This window comes from Lepus europaeus, chromosome 10, assembly GCF_033115175.1.
Source record: "Lepus europaeus isolate LE1 chromosome 10, mLepTim1.pri, whole genome shotgun sequence".
Classification (NCBI taxonomy): domain Eukaryota; kingdom Metazoa; phylum Chordata; class Mammalia; order Lagomorpha; family Leporidae; genus Lepus; species Lepus europaeus.
Window position 1 is genome coordinate 67,430,976 of NC_084836.1, and position 21,727 is coordinate 67,452,702.

Genomic DNA, 21,727 nt, shown 5'->3' on the forward strand with positions numbered 1-21,727 from the left:
TGTGGGGGCAGTTACCTTCAGGTGGGAAGGGGGACATGCAAACCACTCTGCCTCCAGGGAAGAACACTGCCCACACGATACTAAGTCTTCCCGAGCAGGAGATAGGACGTAGAAAAGCCCCACTTCCTTTTTATTTAAATACCCTAAATATATCACAACGGAACATACACTGCACTTTAATGGTAAAAAGATACAAGTTTATAACATCTTATAAAAACTACCATTTAAAAGTGATCTTGTTCATCTGATATTTCCCTCCCCAATAGCAAAATAAGTATATTAAAAAAAAAAAAAAAAAGGGTAGGAGGGGCAATGGAAGGGGGACGCCCCCGGGCGGCAACAGAGGCAGAGCATCTGGGGAGGGGACAGTCAAGGTGGGCTCTGCTCACCTATCCTCCAGTGTCAAGCCATGGGGCAGTCAGTAGCTAAGTGATGACGAGAGGCTGCGGGGGTGGTTGGAGGGGAGGGGTGCTGGCAGGGCGTGGGGCAGTAGCCCACCCAGGGGCTGGCACCACTTTCTCCCAGGTCCCCATTCCACATCCTGGTGTGAGAGCTGCCCTGCCTCCACCTACCCTCACCCCAAACATACCTGAGGCATCTTTCCAGTGCTAGGCCCCACCCCAGCCAAGGGGCAGGGGGAGGCACTGGGCCCAGGAGCCTGTGCTGCCGTCTTGGTCTGGGTTCCCTGGGGTGTGAGTGGGGCTCCTGGGCCTCAGGCACTCCTCTGCTCCTCTCTCCCATGTTCGCTGCCCCAGGACATTTGCATGCCAGCAACCAAACCGCCCTCCTGCTGTGAGGCTCCCCCACTCCCAAGCTGGGGCGGAGGGGCTCTGGCACAGCCATGTGCAGACACAAATCCCCTCCCTCCAACCCTCCCGCGGGGGCCAGGGCACATTCTGATCAAGAACATCTGTGCACACATGGGGTCACAGGTCACTCCCATGCTGCTCCTCATACCCCTCCCCCCCCCAAACAATGGCGTTCCAAGTGGCAGGGAGTGAGACCTCCTATTTTCAAAAGCACTTTAGGGAGGGCAATTTCTAAACGCGCCTTCCTAGGAGTGACAGAAAAACCCAACAGGGAGGGAGAGATGCTCTGGGTGCAGGGCCCACAGTGCAGACCCAAGGCCTGAGCTGGGCCCTGGGCCCAGGCCCCAGGGGTGCCAGGGGGGCACAGAAGGGCCCAGAACACACCGCCCAGCGCCTCCCCAAGGAGGAAGTCTAAAGGGTGCCTCATCTCCTTTTCCCCCGAAACTCGCACCTCAGAGGGTGCAGCCCTCCTGGAATAGGTAGCAGCCAGGTGTCGGGGCCACTGCACCCTTGCCCCCATGCATGCAGGAGGCTGCTGCACACGGCCCATGGCCCCAGCCTGGGTGCAGCTTCTCCCAGTCTCCACGATTCCGTCTAAGACAGCCCTCCCCACACAGGTCAGGGCAGGCCAGTGGTCAACCAAACTCCAGAACCTCCCGTAAGGATCCTTTCTTTAGCAGGAACAAAGAGGGTTTTTAATTTTACCTTAAAAACGTCATGTTCGCAAGCCCTGGCTTGGGTGAGGACCACCCTACCACCAGCCTGCACAATCAACCTTAATAAACCCCTCCAAGACAAAGTCCCTCAGCTCCTGCTGGGACATCAAGCACCCTTCAGATGTGGAGGGGGGGAGGGGGCTCAGTCAGCCCCTAAGCTGAGGGCCAGAGAAGGGTCTGGCTCAGTAGCAGGCCTTCTCCTCCAACCACACAAACACAAGCACTCACAAAACTACACACCGACTCACACCGGATCGCTCTTTTCGGGGTGCTCAGCATGCTGGTTGCTGGGGCAGAGGAGCTGAGCACAGCTGAGAAGGTGGCCCCCAGGAGGCTCCGCCCCCAGCACACCTTGGCCCACTCGCCGTCCAGAGGGAAGCCCCATCCTGCTCTTTGGGACCGAAGACCAGACCCCTCTCTCCTACCTGAACACAGTGATGGGACTCGGGCATTCAACCGTTGCATCAGGGGACACCGAACTCCTCTGTTTCTCCAACAGCTGTTAGCCGATGCGGGACTGGGCTCGGGTCTCCCCCAGGAGGGCCCAAGGACAGAGAACCCACTCTGACACCCACAACATCCTGCTCAACCTGTCTGGCTGCAGGACTCAACGGCAGCGAGGTAGCCACGTATTTTCTCCAAGACCACTTGCCCAAAGAGAGAAGGGAAGGGCGTCCCGGGCCTCTCTCTCCCAAGTTTCCTCCAAAAGGCACTTGAGCTGACCCCCGGGTACTCCCAGTGTGGCACGGGCCGTTACAGTGCCCATGGGCACAGCTCCAGCTCTTTCCTGGAGGACGGAAGAGGTGCCATCCACGGTTTTTGGATGCGGCCCGAGTCTGCTCCTCCTGTTCTTCCTCTCGTCTCTACAGTGTATAAGAAGGCCAAAGTGAGCTCAGTTGCCGTCCCTGAACCTAATCCCCCTCACCAAGGTGAGGCGCAGGGCTGCGAACACCGAGGAGCTACTGCAGCTAACTGAAGACTGAATTCTGGGGAGGGCTGCACCAGCCACAGTCCCTGCCCTGGGCCAGGACTCCACGCCTCCAGGCTGCCTGCATACAGTTCACCTGCTGAAATTGCTTTGAGATCAACAGAAACAAGAACAGAACACACACACGCACACCCTTCCCCAGTCTTCTCCACGCCAGCTGCCAGCTGCAGTCCACAGCTGTGGGAGCCACGCTTCATTCTTGGTCCTGTACCTCAAGTCCCCACCGCTGACTGCAGTCCAGGGTCCAGGGACTGGCTCCGCCACCCAGGAATGCTGCAGGAACTTCCCCGAGATGCGCGGAGTCTCAGATTATTTACAGAGCTGATGCTCTGGGGCCACTGTCTCCTGATCCACGCTTCTGGTCTCCTGGGTCCATGCCTTCAGGAGGGGATAGGTTCAGATCGGGTGGTGGTGGGACCATCAGACCAGAGGGGGTGCACTCGTCAGCAGATTCTTCCGATCACTCCCACCACCCAGGGCCCCTTGCGCCTAGAGAGAGAACTGCCCGTCGGAAGTCTTGGACTGGCACCCTTGGCACATCCGTTTGTGTCTGAGTAATCGATCTGTTCGAGAAAAACACTGAGAAGAAAGCGGGGGTTAAGCGTCTGAGAAGAGAAACTGGACTCCCCATGAGCTGGCTCCTCCCCCACAGGGGCACAGGTCAGAGTCCACGTCCCCCCGGCACGTGCACAGATGGCACGAGTGCACTGTGGCTGAGAGTTACCCACTCTACACTTATCTGCACGAGACTACAGGCCGCTCCTCAGCCTGGCTGCTCTGCTCGTCAGGAATTTGTTGAGTCCCTATCCCCAGGCAGGTACAGGGCCTGGGGCTGAGGACGGCGCAGCATCAGAGGGTGAAGCTTCAGCCCTCTGGGAGCTGTCGTCCTAGGGTTTGCAGAGTTAACGCCAGTGTGGAGCAATGCTGGGACCCAGCAAAGCACCAGGAAGTGTTTGCTTTTATCATTTCCCATCTCTTGCTCTTGTCTCGTCTGGTCCTGGCACTTACATTCTCAGCGGAGCAGATTCAGACCCCCAGGGCAACGATTTTATCTCTTCCTGCAGAGTCCACGACTCTGAAGCTGGACCGGATCCTGCCTCTGCCCCTGACCTGCTGTGTCCTTGGGAAACAAGGACGACATAGCGTCCGCACGGAGCTAGTGCGATGGGCCCATCAAGCATCTGTCAAGCCCGCTCTCACTGTGCCTGGCAGTCAGTGCTCGAGAAACGCGATGATGACTATTTTTATAATCCTCTAGGGGTCCTCTCCTGTGAGCAGCTGCCTGGAGTCGGGGCTGGACCTTCCCCCCCGGGGCTAACACTGTGACGGTGAGGAACGCCTGGTGGTCCGGAGAGCAGGCAGGAGCCGGGCAGACCCTGGTTCACGTGCGAGCCTTACCTGGTGACACCGCTCACACTGGTACGGCTTCTCGCCACTGTGCACGCGCTTGTGGCGCTCTAGATGGTACTTCTGGATGAAGCGCATATCACAGATGTCACACTCAAACGGCTTCTCACCTGGCCCCGGTCGGGAGAGAAGTTGACGTCAGGCGTCACACACGCAGCAACTGCACTCCAGGGACTTTTACTCTGAGCCATGTGCAGACCCCGAGGTTACCATAAACGGGGAGAGGACTCCCAAGCTGCTGGTCTCAGCGACCCCAGGCCCTGAGCCACGCGATTCTCTTCCTCATCCCTCCATCTCCAGCATCTCCCCTTCACAGAAATGCCACCGAGCTCCCCGGACACAGAGCGCGAGCTCCCCCCCGTGCCCGCAGCAGGGACTCACCAGTGTGAATGAGGATGTGCCTCTTGAGGTGGTAACTGCTCCGGAAGGCGCCAAAGCAGTGTTCACAAGTGAAATTCTTGGGAATCTTTACTTGGAAAGAACCATTCTGCTCCACTACCACCACCTGTGGGCAACCAGAGCCAGGTCAGCAGGTTCTCCCTCTGTCCCCCTCTAGCCAATGGACAAAGCAGCTTTCTGATGCTGGCTAGAGCTGCCACCATCTTCCACACTCCTGATAGTTAAGAGAGCCTCTGGGAAGGAAGTGGAGTGGGTAAGCTCTGCTCTGGGGTGGGCCTTGCGGCGCGGCAGGCCAAGCTATGGGGGCAGCGTGGGCGGGGTCTGCGTTCTCACACTCAGCTCTCAGGTCTGGCCTGAGCTGAAGTCTCTCCACCCTATGCCAAGGATGCTTCAGTGAGGGCAGAGGCGGCCGCGAGATTGGGGGGAGCGGCAGGGATGGGCCACGGCGTCCCCGGGGGGCTCTGGGCAATCGGGGCCGGTCCAGGGGACAACCCCATTACCTGCCTTTTTAACAGTCTTTTTTGAATGGGAGGCCTCAGCCAAGCTGTCGTCGTCTTTGCGGTTCCGGGACTTCTCGCTGTCTTTTCGATGGCCCTTCGAAGACAAATCAAAGCCAAACTCACCGTCCACACAGACCACCCGATGGGAGCCTACGCTTGCTGACGGCTTGTCAATGAGGGCAAGGCACAGGCCCCGAAGGTTTGGGGAAAGCAGCACCCACGTCCTCTCCCTGCACCTGAGTCTTGAGGGGTCTCGGGTACAGGAGCGTCTCCCTCAGCTTTCTAAAGCACCCCCACGCGCTTGGCCCCCTCTCCCCGCTTCCCCGGCTCGCCCGGCACACGGCCTGCGCTGTACCTGACCAGAGCACCTCAGCACGTCGGGGCTGCCTGCGCGCTCGCCGTTCTCGGCCTGCTTGCTGGCAATCTGGCTCAGCAGCATCTTCTTGCTGGCCGCGGTGGGAACCAGACTCACGCCTGCCAAGCCTTCACAAGCCAGGAGACTCGCCTGGGGGGAAGGGAGGGGAGGTGTCAGGCTGCCTGGACGGGGCCGCCACCCTCTCCAGACCCCCCTCGCCCGCCCAGCCACGAACTGCTTCTCTGGGGGCTGGTCCTCCACGCTGCCCAGCCTTGCGTCCTACAGAGTCCCCGCCCCTGCCTCACCAGCAGCTACGCACTCATTCCGCTGTCCCTCGGCATCTGAACACACATCAAGTGACTACCCGAGCACCACTGCCACGGCTGTCAGGAGCGGAGCCCCGGGCCAGGCGGCGTGCAGGGCCTGCTGTCACCTTCAAGGTCTCTCTGCGCCTTGCAGTGAGTGGGTATGGGGGCTCTGTCCAGCTGACACAGCCCCAGGGGATCCCTGTCTGTCCTCACTCCACAGCCCTTAGCCTCGGAGCCCTCTTCTGACGGGCAGATCCTGCTGCTGCCGGATGTGCATCCTATCGTGTTTCCAGTGACCAACATGAGACCATTTTTCTCCTTAGATTTTAAATTCCCCAAGTGTCCTCAATTATAGCAGATACAGAAACTAAACCACCTAGAAGGATCCCAGAGTTGGATATACGATTTCTCCTGATCCCTACCCCCCAGACCACTGACACCTGTGCATCTATGGCCACATTTCTCTGTATTCCCTAACTCAGGCAAGTAAGGTTTAAACAAATAACTTGGTTTCACTGCTGAATTTTCCAAACTGTTTAGACGGCCTTAGAGAACACACTTTTCTTTACCCAAGAGAAGCTTGTTACAAACAGCTGCTTAGTAACCCCCCCAAATTTATGAAGAAATTCCTTCTGGATGCTCGGCACCCCTGGGCCGCTTCTGCCCCTTGCAGGGACTCCGTGGGGTCCGAGGTGCAGAGCGAAGCGCCTCGGCTCTGCTGAGAGCCCTGAGCAGCCTCGGGCCAGGGTCTCCACCTTCCACAGCCTCAGCTTCCCTGAGAAGCCACCTGTCCTGGTGACTGTCCTCGCAGGGTTACCAGGCATGACTGCTCGGCGATGCCCACCCCGTAAGCGCTCTGGCAGGGCGTAAGCGCGCACCCCAGTGAGGTGGGCCGCGGGAGGGAGTGGAGGCAGTGGAAGGCTCCTCTGCACGCCGCAGCAGCTGGAGGAACGCCTGCTTTAACTGTGGTCCTGGATCCTGTTCTATCCTGGAACACTGCCGCGGGACCACCCCTGGAAGGAAGCTGGGGAGAGCCCTGGGCGGGGGGCGGTCGTGTGCACACAGCCTCTCTGCCCAGACACCTGAAGCAGCCTCTCTGGTCCCTCTCCGCCTCCACACCCGCAGGCGCTCTGCTGCCTGGCACTCTTCAGGGAGTCCCCAAGCCCTGGGGAGTGAAATCTACTTTTGCAAGGCCTGAGATGCCCTTGGGTCACACTCGGCTTAGTTCTCCAGGAAGCAGCCCCTCCACCCTCCCATTCTCCAATCTCCCCAACTAGCCCCACCTAACCCTTCTACTGCTAACCCCCAAACTGCAGCACCCCGGCCTCACAGGCCTCGTACGCTCCTGCCCACAGTCCCCTCATCTAGGTGCCCTTCTCCGTTCGCTTCGCTGGTAAAACCCCGCGCCTCCTTCAAGCTTCCTCCACGATGTGTCTGCCTAGGCCGGCCGGCCAGGCCCTGCGCACGGTGCTGTCACCACACACACACAGACCAGCCTTTCTCTGCGTCCCTTTCCCCCACCCAGCTAGCCTGGAAGCTTGCTGGGGACAAGGACTGTTGTATTCCTAGCACAATGCCTTGCGTGTCACAGCAGCCTCAACAGATTCCTGCTAGAAAAACAACAACACACACAGCATCCAGCAGACCACTCACTCCCTTACGCCCCTGGGCACTTCATGTACCAAGCTAAAGGGAGTGTAGCTTCAGGAAGGCTCCTGTGATGCAACAAAGCCGACCTCCTCCATCTGACTGGAAGCCCCCTGCAGGCAGGGGCTGTGGCCTGTCTCCTCTCCTACCTCTAGGTCTCCCTCGGGGGTGTTTAATACAGAGTTTGGCTCACTGGGGTTGGCCACTGTGTGGAATAAGGAGCTTTTTACCTGAGCCATGCTGAATTCTCACTTAACACAACCACAGTCCGGGCACTCCTCGGGACCCTGCCAGCTGCAGAACTGTCACCAAATCCGCGTGACAGCTCCCTCGGGCCCCTTCAGCCCTGCTGCCATACTGAACCGCCCGCGTCTTCAAACCGAACTCAGGGTGTCCGCCCAAGCGGGGAGCAAAGGTGTTCCAAGAACCCCTGCCTCTGCCCGGCTCCTGCCTACTGTGTGCAGAGACAGAGGGTCTGCCAGCCCTGGTTTGCCAGTTGAGTTCTCCCGCTGAACTTCTCCCAACTGCTCCGGAAACCTGAAACCAGACAGGGAGATGGGGCCCTTTGAGTGCGACAATCCTCCGGCCCCGGAACGTGTGAAACAAACACTCAGCTTCTCTGCCGGGCGCTTCCTGGGAAGCTCGCACAGAGGACAAGAGGGTTCAACTTTTCTAGGTCAGGAGACGCTGGTCTCTGGGGCGAGGAGGGGCGGCCACGGCAGCCAAAGTGACCGGGGCCTCCTAACGGAGGGACTCCGCCAACAGAGCAACTGCCTGGATGTGCCAACTTCGGAATGGAAGGAGGGGGCGGAGGCCCTTCGGGGCCTTTGTGCCAAATGGGCACGCCCGCAAACCTTGCACTCTGCAGAGGCGGCCGGACTGGGCAGGAGGAAGGCTCGGCGGGGGCCCTCGCCGGGGCGCTGGACCGACGGGCGGAAACCCACGGCGGTGCCCACACGTGCGCCTTCCCCGCGTCTTGCCCTAAGGTACGGAGGGGCCGCGGACGCGGAGGGCGGCCCGGCAGAGCCCGGCAGAGCCCGGCGCGGCGCGCGCTCACCCTCCCGCCAGCCCGCCGGCCGCACACACCGGGAGCCCAGGGCCCCGGGAGCGCCGACGGCGCGCGTGCTCGCGCCCGCGTCCCCCTCCGAGCGAGCCCCCTCTCCCGGGCCGGGCGCGCGCGCGCGCGCGGGGCCCTTCCCTTCCCCCGGGAGCCCCCTCCCTCCGCCACGCGCCCCTCCTCCCTTCCCCTCCCCCTTCCCGCGCGGCGCCCCACGGCCTGCGAGCTGCCGAAGCGCTGCCGCCTGCCTTGGCGACGCGGCGCCCCTCGACGCGCGCTCCTACCTGCCGGGCGCGGGGCTCCCGCCGCCTCCCGCGCCTCCACCAGGCCCCAGCACACCCTGCCAAGCCCGCGGCCGCCGCTGCCCCCGCCGGGACCGAGGCAAGTTTACAAACACCAACCCGGGGCGCGTTTCCCCGGAAGCACTTCCCCCTCCCCCTCGCCCTCGCCACCGAGCGGCCACATCCACTTCCGGGCTCCGGAGCCCGGACAGGCGGGGGAGGTGGCCTCGGAGGGGGTGAGGCTGGGGACGCACGAAGGGGTGCAGCTGGCGAGGGGGCGGGGCCGGCGCGCGGGAGGATGGGAGGCGGCAGGCCCGGGCGGCGCGTGCGCCGTGGCGAGGGGGCGGTGCCTTGGCCGCCATCTTGACTGAGGGCAGGGACGTTGGGCGACAAGTAGAACCCGGAATAGTTCGAACCCGATCTTTCCGTCGGGCTGATATTGGGGTCGGCTGGGGGAGGAGCGGCTTTCTTTGCTCACTTCTGCCCTGGTAGCGCCGACCGTAACCTGAAAACGGGTGTCTTCTCAGAGGCCTGCCTTGCAACACTGGCCCGAGGCTCTGCTCGCCGAAGGCACGGCGCCGGTGGCCTGGATGAGGCCCTGGGACTCCCCTCAGGGAGGGAGACCTGGTCTCGCAGGCTGGCCCCGGGGCCGGGCTGCAGTAGGAGATGGAACCTTGGGCCGGTCTTCCGCCCCCAGCCTGAGCCACTGGGCTGGGCTCTGCTGTCGGTGGGAGAGGAAGCCTCGGTTCCGGTTAAGGCCCGGTTTCTGCGGTCGGTGCATCAGGGACTTAGTGGCGATGCCAAAGGGAAAACGTCTTTACGGTGAAAACGGCGAGGATTCCCAGCCTCGCCAGAGCACACATTTCATTTCCTTCTGCTCTTCGTTTTAGTCATGGGAAGCAAGTTCCCTGTGAGCTTAGGATCATCCAAACAGCGACATAAAATGGAAACAAAGTCACCAGAAATAAGCATTCATTCTTCTTTTTTAAGATTGATTGATTTTGAAAGTCACAGAGAGAGGAAGAGACACAGAGAAAGGTCTTCCATCCGCTGATTGACTCCCCAGATGGCCACAGCGCCCAGAGCTGCGCCCAACCGAAGCCAGGAGCCAGGAGCTGCTTCCGGGTCTCCCTTGCGGGTGCAGGGGCCCAAGGACCTGGGCCATCTTCTGCTTTCCCAGGCCATAGCAGAGTGCTGGGTGGGAAGAGGAACAGTCGGGAGTCGAACCAGCACCCATATGGGATGCCAGCGGTGCAGGCGGAGGCCTTACCCGCCATGCAACAACGCCAGTCCCAGGTCTTTAATTCTTAAAAAAAAAATTAGTTCATACTTACTTTTACAAATCCACACAATCCAAAAATACAAAAGGGAGAAAATGGTTAGTCTCCCTGTCTGCTGTCCTCTGGTACTTCTCACAGGAAGCATTCTTGTCAACTTGGTGCAACAGATACCTCCAGAATTTCCCCTGTGTCCGACACAAGTGTTTCTTCCCTTACTTAGTACATATTTATTGAGCTCGTACAACATGTCTCCCAGTATATGTTAAACATCTGAGTCAGTTCCTGTTTTAAGAACTTCTGTATAGTATTCCACCTTGGGTTTGTGCTTTGCTTTGTCCAGTTCCATCGTGGTAAATATTTAAGTTCCAGTCTTTTTGCTGTGTGAACATCCTCTTATAGTTATCCCTTTGCACCTGTAGATAGATTTGTAGATAGGATGGGTGACTTTAAAATTTTAATAGATTCTGTGAAATTGAGTTCCAAAGTTTGTAACAACTCAGAGGCTCATTCAAAACCACATGTGAGTCTTCCCATTTTTGACATCCTTGGCAATACTGGCTACCATGAATTTTCTTACATAGTTACTGGTGAAAAATAGTATTTCCTTGTTTCAACTTGCATGGTATTCATACTGAAGTTAAGCCTGTCATGCCTTTTTTTTTTTTTTAAGATTTATTTTATTTATTTGAAAGAATTAGAGAAAAAGCGAGCGAGCGAGAGAGAGAGGTCTTTCATCTGCTTGGTTCACTCCTCAAGTAGCTGCAATGGCCGGAGTTGAGCCAATCTGAAGCCAGGAGCCAGGAGCTTCTTCTGGGTCTCCCATGCAGGTGCAGGAGCCCAAGGACTTGGGCCATCTTCTACTGCTTTCCCAGGCCATAGCAGAGAGCTGGATCGGAAGTGGAGCAGCCGGGATTCGAACCAGTGCCCATATTGCATGTTGGTGCTGCAGGCCAGGGCTTTAACCCACTGCGCCACAGTGCGGGCCCTCTCACTGCTTTTTAACCATTTAAGTTGCTTTTGTAAATTGTCTGCTCATAGCATTTACTCATTGAAAAAGTAGATCATTTGTCATTTTTGATTGTTAGAAATCCTCTTTATGCTATATATATTAACTTTTTATTCTTTGTCATCAATCATTTAAGATATTTTCTCTTTGTTTTCCATTTGTTTTTCAACCTTTTTTTGAGAGCAAAAATCATACTTTCTTGGAAAATAGTTAAAACATTCCCATCAAAGGTGGGAACAAGACAGGAATGTTTACCATTAAAACTAATGTTCTATGTCAGTTAAAAATAAAATAAAGCTTATAAAAATGCTAGTATCCCACTAGAGTTCTTGGCCACTCAAAACTGTCATCACTTTCATATGATTTATTCATTTACAAAGAGAAATGATTACAACACATTAAAACTGGAGAATTTGCCAACATGACCAATGTAAAATTAATGAGCGAGGGGCCAGCGCTGTGGCATAGTGGGTAAAGCCTGCAGTGCCGGCATCCCATATGGGTGCTAGTTTAAGTCCCTGCTGTTCCACTTCTGATCCAGCTCTCTGCTATGGCCTGGGAAAGCAGTAGAAGATGGCTGAGTCCTTAGGCCCCTGCACCCATGAGGGAGACCCAGAAGAAGCTCCTGGCTCCTGGCTTTGAATGGGCCCAGCTTTGGCCTTTGTGGCCATTTAGGGAGTGAACCAGTGGTTAGAAGATCTCCCTCCCTCTCTCTCTGTCTCTCTCGCTCTCTGAAACTTTGCCTTTCAAATAAATAAATCTTAAAAAGCACAAATTATATAAAGTATAAGGACAATATGAATAATACTCATTCATAATAGAAATATTTCTAAATAAAACAATTAGTGGGAAACTGCTGTATATTCAAAAAACCATAGTATTTTATTTTTTTTATTTTTTAATCTTTTTTTATTTATTTATTTTTTATTTTTGACAGGCAGAGTGGACAGTGAGAGAGAAAGAGACAGAGAGAAAGGTCTTCCTTTTGCCGTTGGTTCACCCTCCAATGGCCACCGCGGTAGGCGCGCTGCGGCCAGCGCACCGCGCTGATCCGATGGCAGGAGCCAGGTGCTTCTCCTGGTCTCCCATGGGGTGCAGGGCCCAAGCACTTGGGCCATCCTCCACTGCACTCCCGGGCCACAGCAGAGAGCTGGCCTGGAAGAGGGGCAACCGGGACAGGATCGGTGCCCCGACCGGGACTAGAACCCGGTGTGCCGGTGCCGCAAGGCGGAGGATTAGCCTAGTGAGCCACGGCGCCGGCCAAAACCATAGTATTTTAATGAAAGACAAAAAGGTCTTGATTAAATAGTGAGCTCTATCATGTCCAGGCACAGGAAGACTTGATTCTGTAGAGACAACCGAGTTTTCTATAGATTAAGTTAAATTCTTTTTTTTTAAAGATTTATTTATGGCCGGCGCCACGGCTCAATAGGCTAATCCTCCGCCTGCGGCACCGGCACACCGGGTTCTAGTCCCGGTTGGGGCGCTGGATTCTGTCCCCAATGCTCCTTTTCCAGTCCAGCTCTCTGCTGTGGCCCTGGAGTGCGGTGGAAGATGGCCCAAGTGCTTGGGCCCTGCACCCGCCTGGGAGACCAGGAGAAGCACCTGCCTGCTGGCTTCGGATCAGTGCGGTGCACCTGCCGCAGCGGCCATTGGGGGATGAACCAATGGAAAAAAGAAGACCTTTCTCTCTCTCTCTCACTGTCTGCTCTGCCTGTCAATAAATAAATAAATAAATAAAAGCTTTATTTATGTATATTTGAAAGTCAGAGTTACACAGAGAGGGGGGAGAGGGGGAGGGCGAGGGCGAGGGGGCGAGAAGGAGGGAGAGAGGGAGGGAGAGAGAGAGAGGTCTTCCTCTGGTTCACTCCCCAGATGACTGCAATGGCTGGAGCTGCGCTGATCCGAAGCCAGGAGCCAGGAGCTTCTTCTAGGTCTCCCACATGGGTGCAGGGGCCCAAGGACTTGGGCCATCTTCCACTGCTTTCCCAGGCCACAGCAGAGAGCTGGATTGAAGTAGAGCAGCAGGGACTCGAACCGGCGTCCAGCGTCCATATGGGATGCCAGCACTGCAGGAGTGCGGGCCCCAGTTTAGTCTTTATCTTAGCTTGTTTGTGTGTATGGTGGGTGGTGAGAAATGCCCAGCTTAAATGGCAGTCCTGATTGTGGGGGAGGTACTAGCCTAGGAGTTAAAAATCAGCACACAAGCTGCTCCCAGTTGCCTCTGTCGTCCTGGACAGGTGAGTTCACCGGGACTGACTGGAGTCTGTGTTGGAAGGGAGAATGCGTAGGTACAGTTCAGGCTGAGAGGGGATGGGAAGGGGTGCTGGGTGGGCAAGCTTGGGAAAGAGCAGGTTCTCGGTGCCTAGACATGCAGAGTGAGTGGAATGCGTGTCATTTTTCAGTACTGCAAACACTTGATGGAATCGGCACTTTTTTTTTTTTTTAATGCCTTTGTACAGGGGTGGCAAAGTAGAGTGCGAAAGTGAGAAACTAATGATTTTTCGGGTGGGCAGGGGTGCCTGTGTGGTGTGTGGCACTTCACTCAATGGGGGTGAGCTTGGGTCTCTGCACGGCGTGGAAGCCCAGAGAACCCTGCGTGTGCATAAGGAGGGGGTGAAGTCCCTGGGGGTTGTAGGCAGGTGGATAACAGGCCAGTGTCCATGTCCCCCAAGCCCCCCACCCTAACTGCCTCTTGCGTCAGGCCCACCCCAGCACCTGGTGTAAAGTCACAGTGTTCCGCCCTTGCCGGCCGCCCTGGGCCTACTGAGCGGGGGCTACGCCGTCTGGCCATCCGGCCATCCGGCCTCTGCCTTTCCCTGCTCCAGGTGGCTGTCGTGCGGCTGGTCAGCATGCCAGGCTCCCCTGTAGGCCGGAGCCTGCAGAGCAGCTGCTGCAGCTGGGGCCATGCCAGCCCGGCTACAAGGAGCAGACGCTCAGTCAACGTTTTGCTGAACAAGTTGAACTCGTTCCCCTCTCGGGGAACCGGTGGGGGTTGCGTAACGGAGGCGAGCAGTGCGTGGGGCCGGCTCCCTTGGCTGCCGGCCGCCTGGTTAGACCTTTGATGAGAGTGGACAGAGGAGTTGGGAAATCGCACGATGTGTGAGGGACATTCCTGGAGCCCAGTGATTTCTGGATTTTGGAATTCTTGTGCTCCCTTAACTCCTCTTCTGTCATTTTTTTGGGGAGGGTTGTTATTTAAAAATAACTTTTATTTTGTTTTAAAGATTTATTTATTTATTTGAGAGTGACACAGAGAGAGGAGAGGCAGAGGGAGGGAGGGAGGGAGAGAGAGAGAGAGAGAGAGAGCGGTCTTCTGGGTCTCCCACGTGGGTGCAGGGGCCCAAGGACTTGGGCCATCTTCTACTGCTTTCCCAGGCCATAGCAGAGAGCTGGATTGGAAGTGGAGCAACCGGGACTTGAACCGGTGCCCATATGGGATGCTGGCACTGCAGGCGGTGTTTTCAACCACTATGCCACAGCGCCAACCCCAGCAGGCTAGTTTTTAGGTTGGTCATTTTGTATGGTCCATGAATGATGTTATAAATGCCCAGATGGCCCTTGACAGAAAAAAAGGTTCCCCACCCCTGCTTTAAAGTATGAACTTTATAGTATGCAACTTTAAAGTATGAACTTTATAGTATGCAAGTGTTCTCTCCAAAAATTGTCAGTTTTAAATAACATAACCATTTTAAATAACACACATGGTGTCATCTTTCTGAACTGTCTCAAAAGTTATAGACACCTTGTTCCTTTACATTCAGCATTTCCCCCCCAAAATTAGAACAATTATCAAATTTAACACTGAAAGAATACTAACATTTATGATACCATTTGTTTCTTTCTTTCTTGATATTTATTTATTTGAAAGGCAGAGTTTCAGACCTAGAGAGGAAGTGTGAGAGAGAGAGAGAGAGCGAGCAAGAGAGTGAGCGCATTTGCTGGTTCACTACCCAAGTGGCCGCAACAGCTGGGGCTGGGCAAGCCAGGAGCCAGGAGCCTGCAACTCCATCCGGGTCCCCCACATGGGTGGTAGGGGTCCAAGCACTTGGGCCATCCTCTGCCGCTTTCCCAGACCATATTATTAGCAGGGAGCTGGGTCAGAAGTAGAACAACTGGGACTCGAACTGGTGTCCGGACAGAATGCTGGCGCCTGCAGGCACTGGCTTTCCCCTCTGCACCACAGCACTGGCCCCAGATGACGCCCTCCATAGCCGGTTTTCCCTTCCCTGTCCGAGAGCCCATCTAAGACCACACGGTCCTCCTGCTTCCTTCAGTCTGCAGCAGACCGCCGGCCTTTCTCTGATTTCCCACAACACTGAAATGGCCGAGTACAGGCTCGGCGTTCCGTGCAGCGACCTCAGTTCACATGTGCAGCTCGCCTCATGGTTGGATTTGGGTTATGCGCGCTTTCGGCAGACGTCACCTACGTGACGCTGTTTCTCAGGACCTGGCATCAGGAGGCTCCTGACTTCATTCTGCCCCTGCTTCCCTGTGATGCTACCTTTGCTCACCTGGATCAGGTGGTATCTCACAGGTCCCTCCACTGGAAACTTAGCATTTGCTTTGAAAGTTTTTTTTTTTTTTTTTTTTTTGACAGGCAGAGTTAGACAGTGAGAGAGAGAGAGAGAGAGAGAGAGAGAGAGAAAGGTCTTCCTTACATTGGTTCACCCCCCCCCCCCCAAATGGCCGCCACGGCCGGCGCACTGCGCTGATCTGAAGCCAGGAGCCAGGTGCTTCTCCTGGTCTCCCATGCGGGTGCAGGACCCAAGCACCTGGGCCATCCTCCACTGCCTTCCTGGGCCACAGCAGAGAGCTGGACTGGAAGAGGAGCAACCGGGACAGAACCGGCGCCCTAACCGGGACTAGAACCCGGTGTGCCAGCGCTGCAGATGGAGGATTAGCCTAGTGAGCCACGGCACCGGCCCTGAAGTATCTTTTTTTTTTTTTTTTGACAGGCAGAGTGGATAGTGAGAGAGAGAGAGAAAGGTCTTCCTTTTTGCCGTTGGTTCACCCTCCAATGGCCACTGCGGCCGGTGCATCTCGCTGATCCGAAGCCAGGAGCCAGGTGCTTCTCCTGGTCTCCCATGCGGGTGCAGGGCCCAAGGACTTGGGCCATCCTCCACTGCCTTCCTGGGCCATAGCAGAGAACTGGCCTGGAATAGGGGCAACCGGGACAGAACCTGTCGCCCCGACCAGGACTAGAACCCGGTGTGCCGGCGCCGCAAGGCAGAGGATTAGCCTGTTAAGCCACGGCGCCGGCCGTAAAGTATCTTTTTTTAAAAAAATATTTATTTATTTATTTGAAAGAGTTACACACAGAGAGAAGGAGAGGCAGAGAGAGAGAGAGAGAGAGAGAGAGAGAGAGAGTGCGAGCGAGCTCTTCCATTCACTGGTTCACTCTCCAATTGGCCAAAATGGCTGGAGCTGTGCTGATCTGAAGCCAGGAGCCAGGAGCTTCTTCTGGGTCTCCCATGTGGGTGTAGGGGCCAAGGACTTGGACCATCTTCCATCATAGTCCAGACCAAAAAAAAAAAAAAGTTTTATCCAGGTTTTAGTGTTGTGTTTAAGGAGAGAGAAATAGGTAACAACCTTTGCAGGTTAAATTAAAAGTTAAAAAAATTGGGCCGGCGCTGCGGCTCACTTGGCTAATTCTCCGCCTGTGGTGCTGGCACCCCGGGTTCTAGTCCCGGTTGGGGGCTGGATTCTATCCCGGTTGCCCCTCTTCCAGGCCAGCTCTCTGCTGTGGCCCGGGAGTGCAGTGGAGGATGGCCCAAGTGCTTGGGCCCTGCACCCGCATGGGAGACCAGGAGAAGCACCTGGCTCCTGGCTTCGGATCGGCGCGGTGCGCTGGCTGTAGCGGCCGTTTGGGGGGTGAACCAACAGAAGGAAGACCTTTCTGTCTCTGAAAAAGAAAAAAGAAAGTTAAAAAATTGAATCAAAGGCAAAAAGGGGCAGGCCTTGCGCACAGTGGGTTAAGCGCCTCTTAGGGACACCTGCGTGGCATAGGACAGGGCCTGGGCTGGAGTCCTGGTATGGTACCAGCTTCCTGGTACGGAGCACCCCGGGAGGCAGCAGGTGATGCCTATCCACATGGGAGACCTGGAGCGGGCTTGTGGCTCTTGGCTTCAACCTGGCCCAGCACTGGCTATTGCAGGCATCTGGGGGAGTGAACTAGCAGAGAGAAGACTTCTCTTTCTCTCCCTCACTTTGCCTTCTGAATAAATTGAAAAAAAAAAATTAAAAATGAAAAGGCCCTGGACATTGAAGAACTGTAGCTCTTCAAGGAGGGTGAGGCAGGAGGGGGTTGGGCATAGCAGGTGCACACGTGTCCCTCATAGGAGTCCCTGGGGCCAATACCCACCTCCAGACTCCAGCTTGCTGCTAATGCACACCCTGGGAGGCCGTGGGGATGGTTCAAGTCTTTGGGTTCCCACCACCCACAGGGGAGGCTTGGATTGAGTCCCAAGCTCCTGGCTCCAGCTGGCCCAGCCCTGGCAGTTTTGGGCATTTGTAGAGTAAACCAGTAGATGGGGTATCTCTCTCTGTTTCTGTCTCTCTGCCTCATATTCAAAGTAAATAAATAAGAAGGTGCAAGGAGGAGAGAGGGAGCCTTTAGACTCGTGGTTCAGAGTGGGGGCGAGGCTGGTACTGTAAGTGAGTGGGGTGGGCCAGTGCAGAGTGAGGGGCAACCGAAGCCAGACGGCTTCGGGAGCCTGTGCCCAGAGTCTATTAAGGGGTGTTCAGGTGCTCACCTGTTGCTCTGCGCCCCACAGTGCCCTCTAGTGGGAGGAGTGCGCAGCGTCCATCACCGCCGCCCGAGGCCTTGGCTGTGCCGCTTGCCAGGCAGAGCAGCTGTTTGAAGAGTCCCTGTGTGTTTTTCTCTGCTTTTTTGTTCTTTTTGCTACATGATGAGAACATCGTGCCCCAGATAGGGACTGTTCTTTCGGCCTGGGACTCGGAGTAAGAGCGCATGAATCAGAGCTGCAGCCACACTGCCACTGTAAATCATGGAGAGTTAAAGGCAGAGAGACAGAGACAGGCAGAGGTCTCCCACCTGCTGATTTACTCCGCAAATGCGTGCAACAGCTGGGGCCAGGCCAGGCTGAAGCCAGGAGCCTGGAGCTCCATCTGGGTCTCCCATGTGGGTGGCAGGGACTCAGGTACTTGGGCCATCGCTGCTGCCTCCCACGGTGCACATGGGCAGGGAGCTGGAGCCAGAAGCGGAGCCAGAACTCGAACCCACACAGTCTGATACAATATTCACAGGCATCCCAGCTGGTGCCAAATCTCTGCCAACCCCCATGGGATTTTGAAGCTGTTTATCACCACAAATACCTGATTACTACAGGTATCCAACTAAAGCAAGAGGAGAGTGAGATACTTTTTCTAAAAATTAATGAATTAATTTGAAAGGCAGAGTTATAGAGGAGACGGGAGAGAGAGAGAGAGGTCTTCCATCCACTGGTTCACTCCCCAGATGGCCACAACGGCCGAAGCTGGGCTGATCTGAAGCCAGGAGCCAGGAGCTTCTTCCAGGTCTCCCACATGGGTGCAGGGGCCCAAGGACCTGGGCCATCTTCTACTGCTTTCCCAGGTGCATTAGCAGGGAGCAGGATCAGAAGTGGAGCAGCTGGAACTCGAACCAGCGCCCATATGAGATACTGGTGCTGCATGCTGTGGTTTAACCCACTACGCCACAGGACTGGCCCCAATTGTCATATCTTAAAGATCCTAGAAATACTTGTTCTTTGAATATCCCTTTTTGAGAGCATCAGATTTTTTTCTTCATGGGTGCCATATCTTCTTGATTTTTAAAAAAGATGTATTTATTTATTTGAATTGCAGAGTGTAGGAGAGCGAGGGAGAAACAGAGACAGAGAGAGGTCTTCTTCCCACTGGTTCACTCCCCAGCTGCCCACAGCAGTTGGGTCTGGATATTGCCAAAGCCAGGAGCCAGGACCTCCATCCAGGTCTCCCACATGGATGGCAGGAACCAGATGCGTGGGCCATCTTCTGCTGCTTCCCAGGTACAGAGCAGGAACTGGGATCAGAAGCAGAGGAGCCAGAACTGGGCCTGGCACTCTGATATGGGAAGTAGGCGTCCCAAGCAGCTGCTTAACCTGCTGTGCCACAATGCTTGCCCATATCTTCTTGATTTTTAAAAATGTTTATTTATTGTTGACTTGAAAGGCAAAGTTAGAGAGAGAGAGAGAGAGAGAGAGAGAGTCAGTCTTCCATCCACTGGTTCACTCCCCAAATAGCTACCATGGCTGGAGCTCAGCGGATCTGAAGCCAGGAGCCAGGAGCTTCTTCCGGGTCTCCCACGCAGGTGTGGAGGCCCAAGGGCTTGGGCCATCTTCTACTGCTTTCCCAGGCCACAGCAGAGAGCTGGATCGGAAGTGGAGCATCCGGGACTTGAACCGGCGCCCACATGTGACACTGGCACTGCAGGCAGCAGCCTCACCCACTACGCTACAGTGCCGGCCCCACTGCTTGCTTTATAAAGAGAAGAAGTACAGTGAGGGCTCCTCCCAGGACAGACTCCTGTGTGGGGAGCAGGCCAGAGACCCCTTCTGAGCAGTGACCAGGGAGTCAGGCGTACTGAGCGAGGGCTTCTCCCGGGGGCTCTGGGGAGTGCGTCTCTAGTCAGGGGCTCCCCCTTTCATCTCTTGTCCCTCCCCTACCCCCAGGAGAAGGTCCCCAGGCCTCCTCGGCTCAGGTTTTCTCTGGGAAGACCTCTCTGTCCCAGTGCGGGCCTCACCTCCTCTCTTGAATTCTGAAGACACTCAGGGTCAGACCCACGGGGTCTGTGTCCTCCCAGTCGGGTCCCAGGCTCCTCCGTCCCCGGCACCAGGTGGCCCACGGATGACTCTGGCCGGGGAGGTGCAGGGCGACACCCGCCTCACTGGGTGCCTCGCTGATTCCGCCTCCTCCCTGCAGCTCTCACAGGGGCCTTTGGACATCAGGCCAGTTCTGGAAGGACTCTGGGGGTCGGATCTGGCCTCCCAGGCCCACATAAGCCACTTGGTCTCCGCAGGTCTCTGGACATCTCTAGGGTCATCTTCAGCTGTTCCCTGAGTCTCCCCTCCAGACATCCCTGCACCCACTCTGGGCCCTGGTATCCTCAGTGGGAGTCCCCACCTCCTTGCTGGCTGTGTGCCCCCTTCAGACCCTGAGGTTCAAGTGCCGTGGGCTTTTGCCTCTCTTCCTATTCCCCCCTTCTTCGGTCAGCTAACGATTGTTTGGGAATGGAACCTGCTGTTCCTCTCCTAGACCTGTGCCGGGTCTCTTTAGGGCAAGGGTCGGGGAGTTATGTCACGGCCACGTGACTGCTGCTGGCACCTCACTCCCCCTGCCTCCCTGCTGTTCCGGAAAGCTCCTTGCAAACCTTGCCTCCCACTCACTTGAACAGAGAGACCTCGGCAGCAAGGTGCAAGGCTCATCTCTGCCGGGGTGGACAGCAGCCCCTGATGGTGGCATTCACCACTTTGTTCTCACCCGTCTGTTTCCACCAGCTTCCTCCCTGGATGCATTTCTTTGCCTTTATTAAAAAAAATATTTATTTTGTTTATTTGAAAGGTAGAATTAGAGAGAAAGGGAGGGAAGGAGTAAAAGGGGGGGGGGGAATTTTCCATTTGCTGGTTCACTCCCCGGTTGGCTGCAGAAGCTAGAAGCCAGGAGCCAGGAGCTTCCTCTGGGTCTCCCACATGGGTGCAGGGACCCAAGGACTTGGGCCATCTTCTACTCTTTCCCATGCACATTGGCAGGGAGCTGGATCGGAATCACAGCAGCCGGGATTTGAACCTGCGCCTACTTCCTCCCCCTTACCTGTGCCCTGGAAGCTGGGACCGAGCTGGGGTGGAGCCTCCAGCTGGTCCGGTCCAGGGGAGGTGCGCTGGCCAAGCAGAGAATGACCGCCGCTCTGCTCACAGATTTTATCCTGATGGCTGCCTCGAAGCCGCTGCCCTGCGCGGATGGGGACCCCGTGGCCACGGAGGCCCTGCTCCGGGAGGTGTTCGCCATTGTGGTGGATGAGGCCGTCCTGAAAGGGACCAGCGCCTCTGAGAAGGTGGGTCCTTCTGTCTCTCTTCCCAAACCTGCTTGGCGCTTCCCTTTTTAAATGAGGCTCCTCCTCAAGTTCTCACGGTCCCCTGTGCGCCCCTGGGGGTCTCCATCCTGGGCTGTGTCTGCCTGGCGTGAGGTGGGTGTCAGTGCACTCGTGTCCGGCGCTCCCATCATCCCTGGCTTCTTCTCCTCCCAGGTCTGCGAGTGGAAAGAGCCTGAGGAGCTGAAACAGCTGCTGGATTTGGAGCTCCGGGGCCAGGGGGAGCGGCGGGAGCAGCTGCTGGAGCGCTGCCGCACCGTGATCCGCTACAGCGTGAAGACCGGTGGGCCCTGGCTCCCGGCGGGAGGGCACGTGGGGAAGGGTTGGCACCCACGCCACAGCCACGCTGAGCTGCCGCTTCCCGCTCCCCCAGGTCACCCTCGGTTCTTCAACCAGCTCTTCTCGGGCTTGGATCCGCACGCTCTGGCCGGGCGTATCATCACCGAGAGCCTCAATACCAGCCAGTGAGCCACCCCTCCCACCTGGCGAGGACTTGGGCTTGCTGGAGAGGTGCCCGGCTTCTGCCTCCCCCTCCCAGCCCTCCCCTCCCCGGGCCCCTGTTCTGCAGGCTTTCCCCTGCTTCCTTGCTGGGCTGCACCCACTCGATCCTCTCTTTGGGCCCGCCACCTGCCACCTGCTTTCCTGACTCCGCGCTGGCTTGACTCAGCGTTTGCTCTGCTGCCAGGTACACGTACGAAATCGCCCCCGTGTTTGTTCTGATGGAAGAGGAGGTGCTGAGCAAGCTCCGGGCCCTGGTGGGCTGGACCTCCGGGGACGGGGTCTTCTGCCCCGGTATGTGAGAGGGGGGCAGGGCTCCTTAAGCGCACCCCCTCCCCGCCCCGCCTTCTCCTGTTGGAAGCAGCTGG

At 56.6% G+C, this 21,727-nt stretch overlaps 2 protein-coding genes across 5 annotated transcripts in view; one reads left to right on the top strand and one right to left on the bottom strand.

The window, feature by feature from the left end:
• ZNF740 (zinc finger protein 740) lies at positions 1-8,560 on the bottom strand. Its single transcript, XM_062203616.1, has 7 exons — positions 8,471-8,560; positions 7,360-7,666; positions 5,175-5,324; positions 4,824-4,913; positions 4,302-4,425; positions 3,912-4,030; positions 1-3,092 (listed from the first exon to the last, which is right to left on the bottom strand). Exons 2-7 carry the CDS (start codon positions 7,366-7,368, stop codon positions 3,003-3,005), a joined length of 582 nt encoding a protein of 193 aa, XP_062059600.1. The 5' UTR covers positions 7,369-7,666; positions 8,471-8,560; the 3' UTR covers positions 1-3,002.
• CSAD (cysteine sulfinic acid decarboxylase) overlaps positions 7,994-21,727 on the top strand; it is a 23,054-nt gene continuing 9,320 nt past the window's right edge. Inside the window, exons 1-6 of one of the 4 annotated variants that reach the window (XM_062203613.1) lie at positions 7,994-8,115; positions 8,514-8,567; positions 20,689-20,825; positions 21,018-21,144; positions 21,235-21,325; positions 21,547-21,653. In XM_062203613.1, the coding sequence (XP_062059597.1) occupies positions 20,700-20,825; positions 21,018-21,144; positions 21,235-21,325; positions 21,547-21,653 (451 nt within the window). In that variant the 5' untranslated portion in view covers positions 7,994-8,115; positions 8,514-8,567; positions 20,689-20,699. Of the gene's footprint in view, positions 8,116-8,483; positions 8,568-19,846; positions 20,187-20,688; positions 20,826-21,017; positions 21,145-21,234; positions 21,326-21,546; positions 21,654-21,727 lie in introns of those variants that run through there. The other 3 variants (XM_062203612.1, XM_062203615.1, XM_062203614.1) reach the window with 3 other exon arrangements.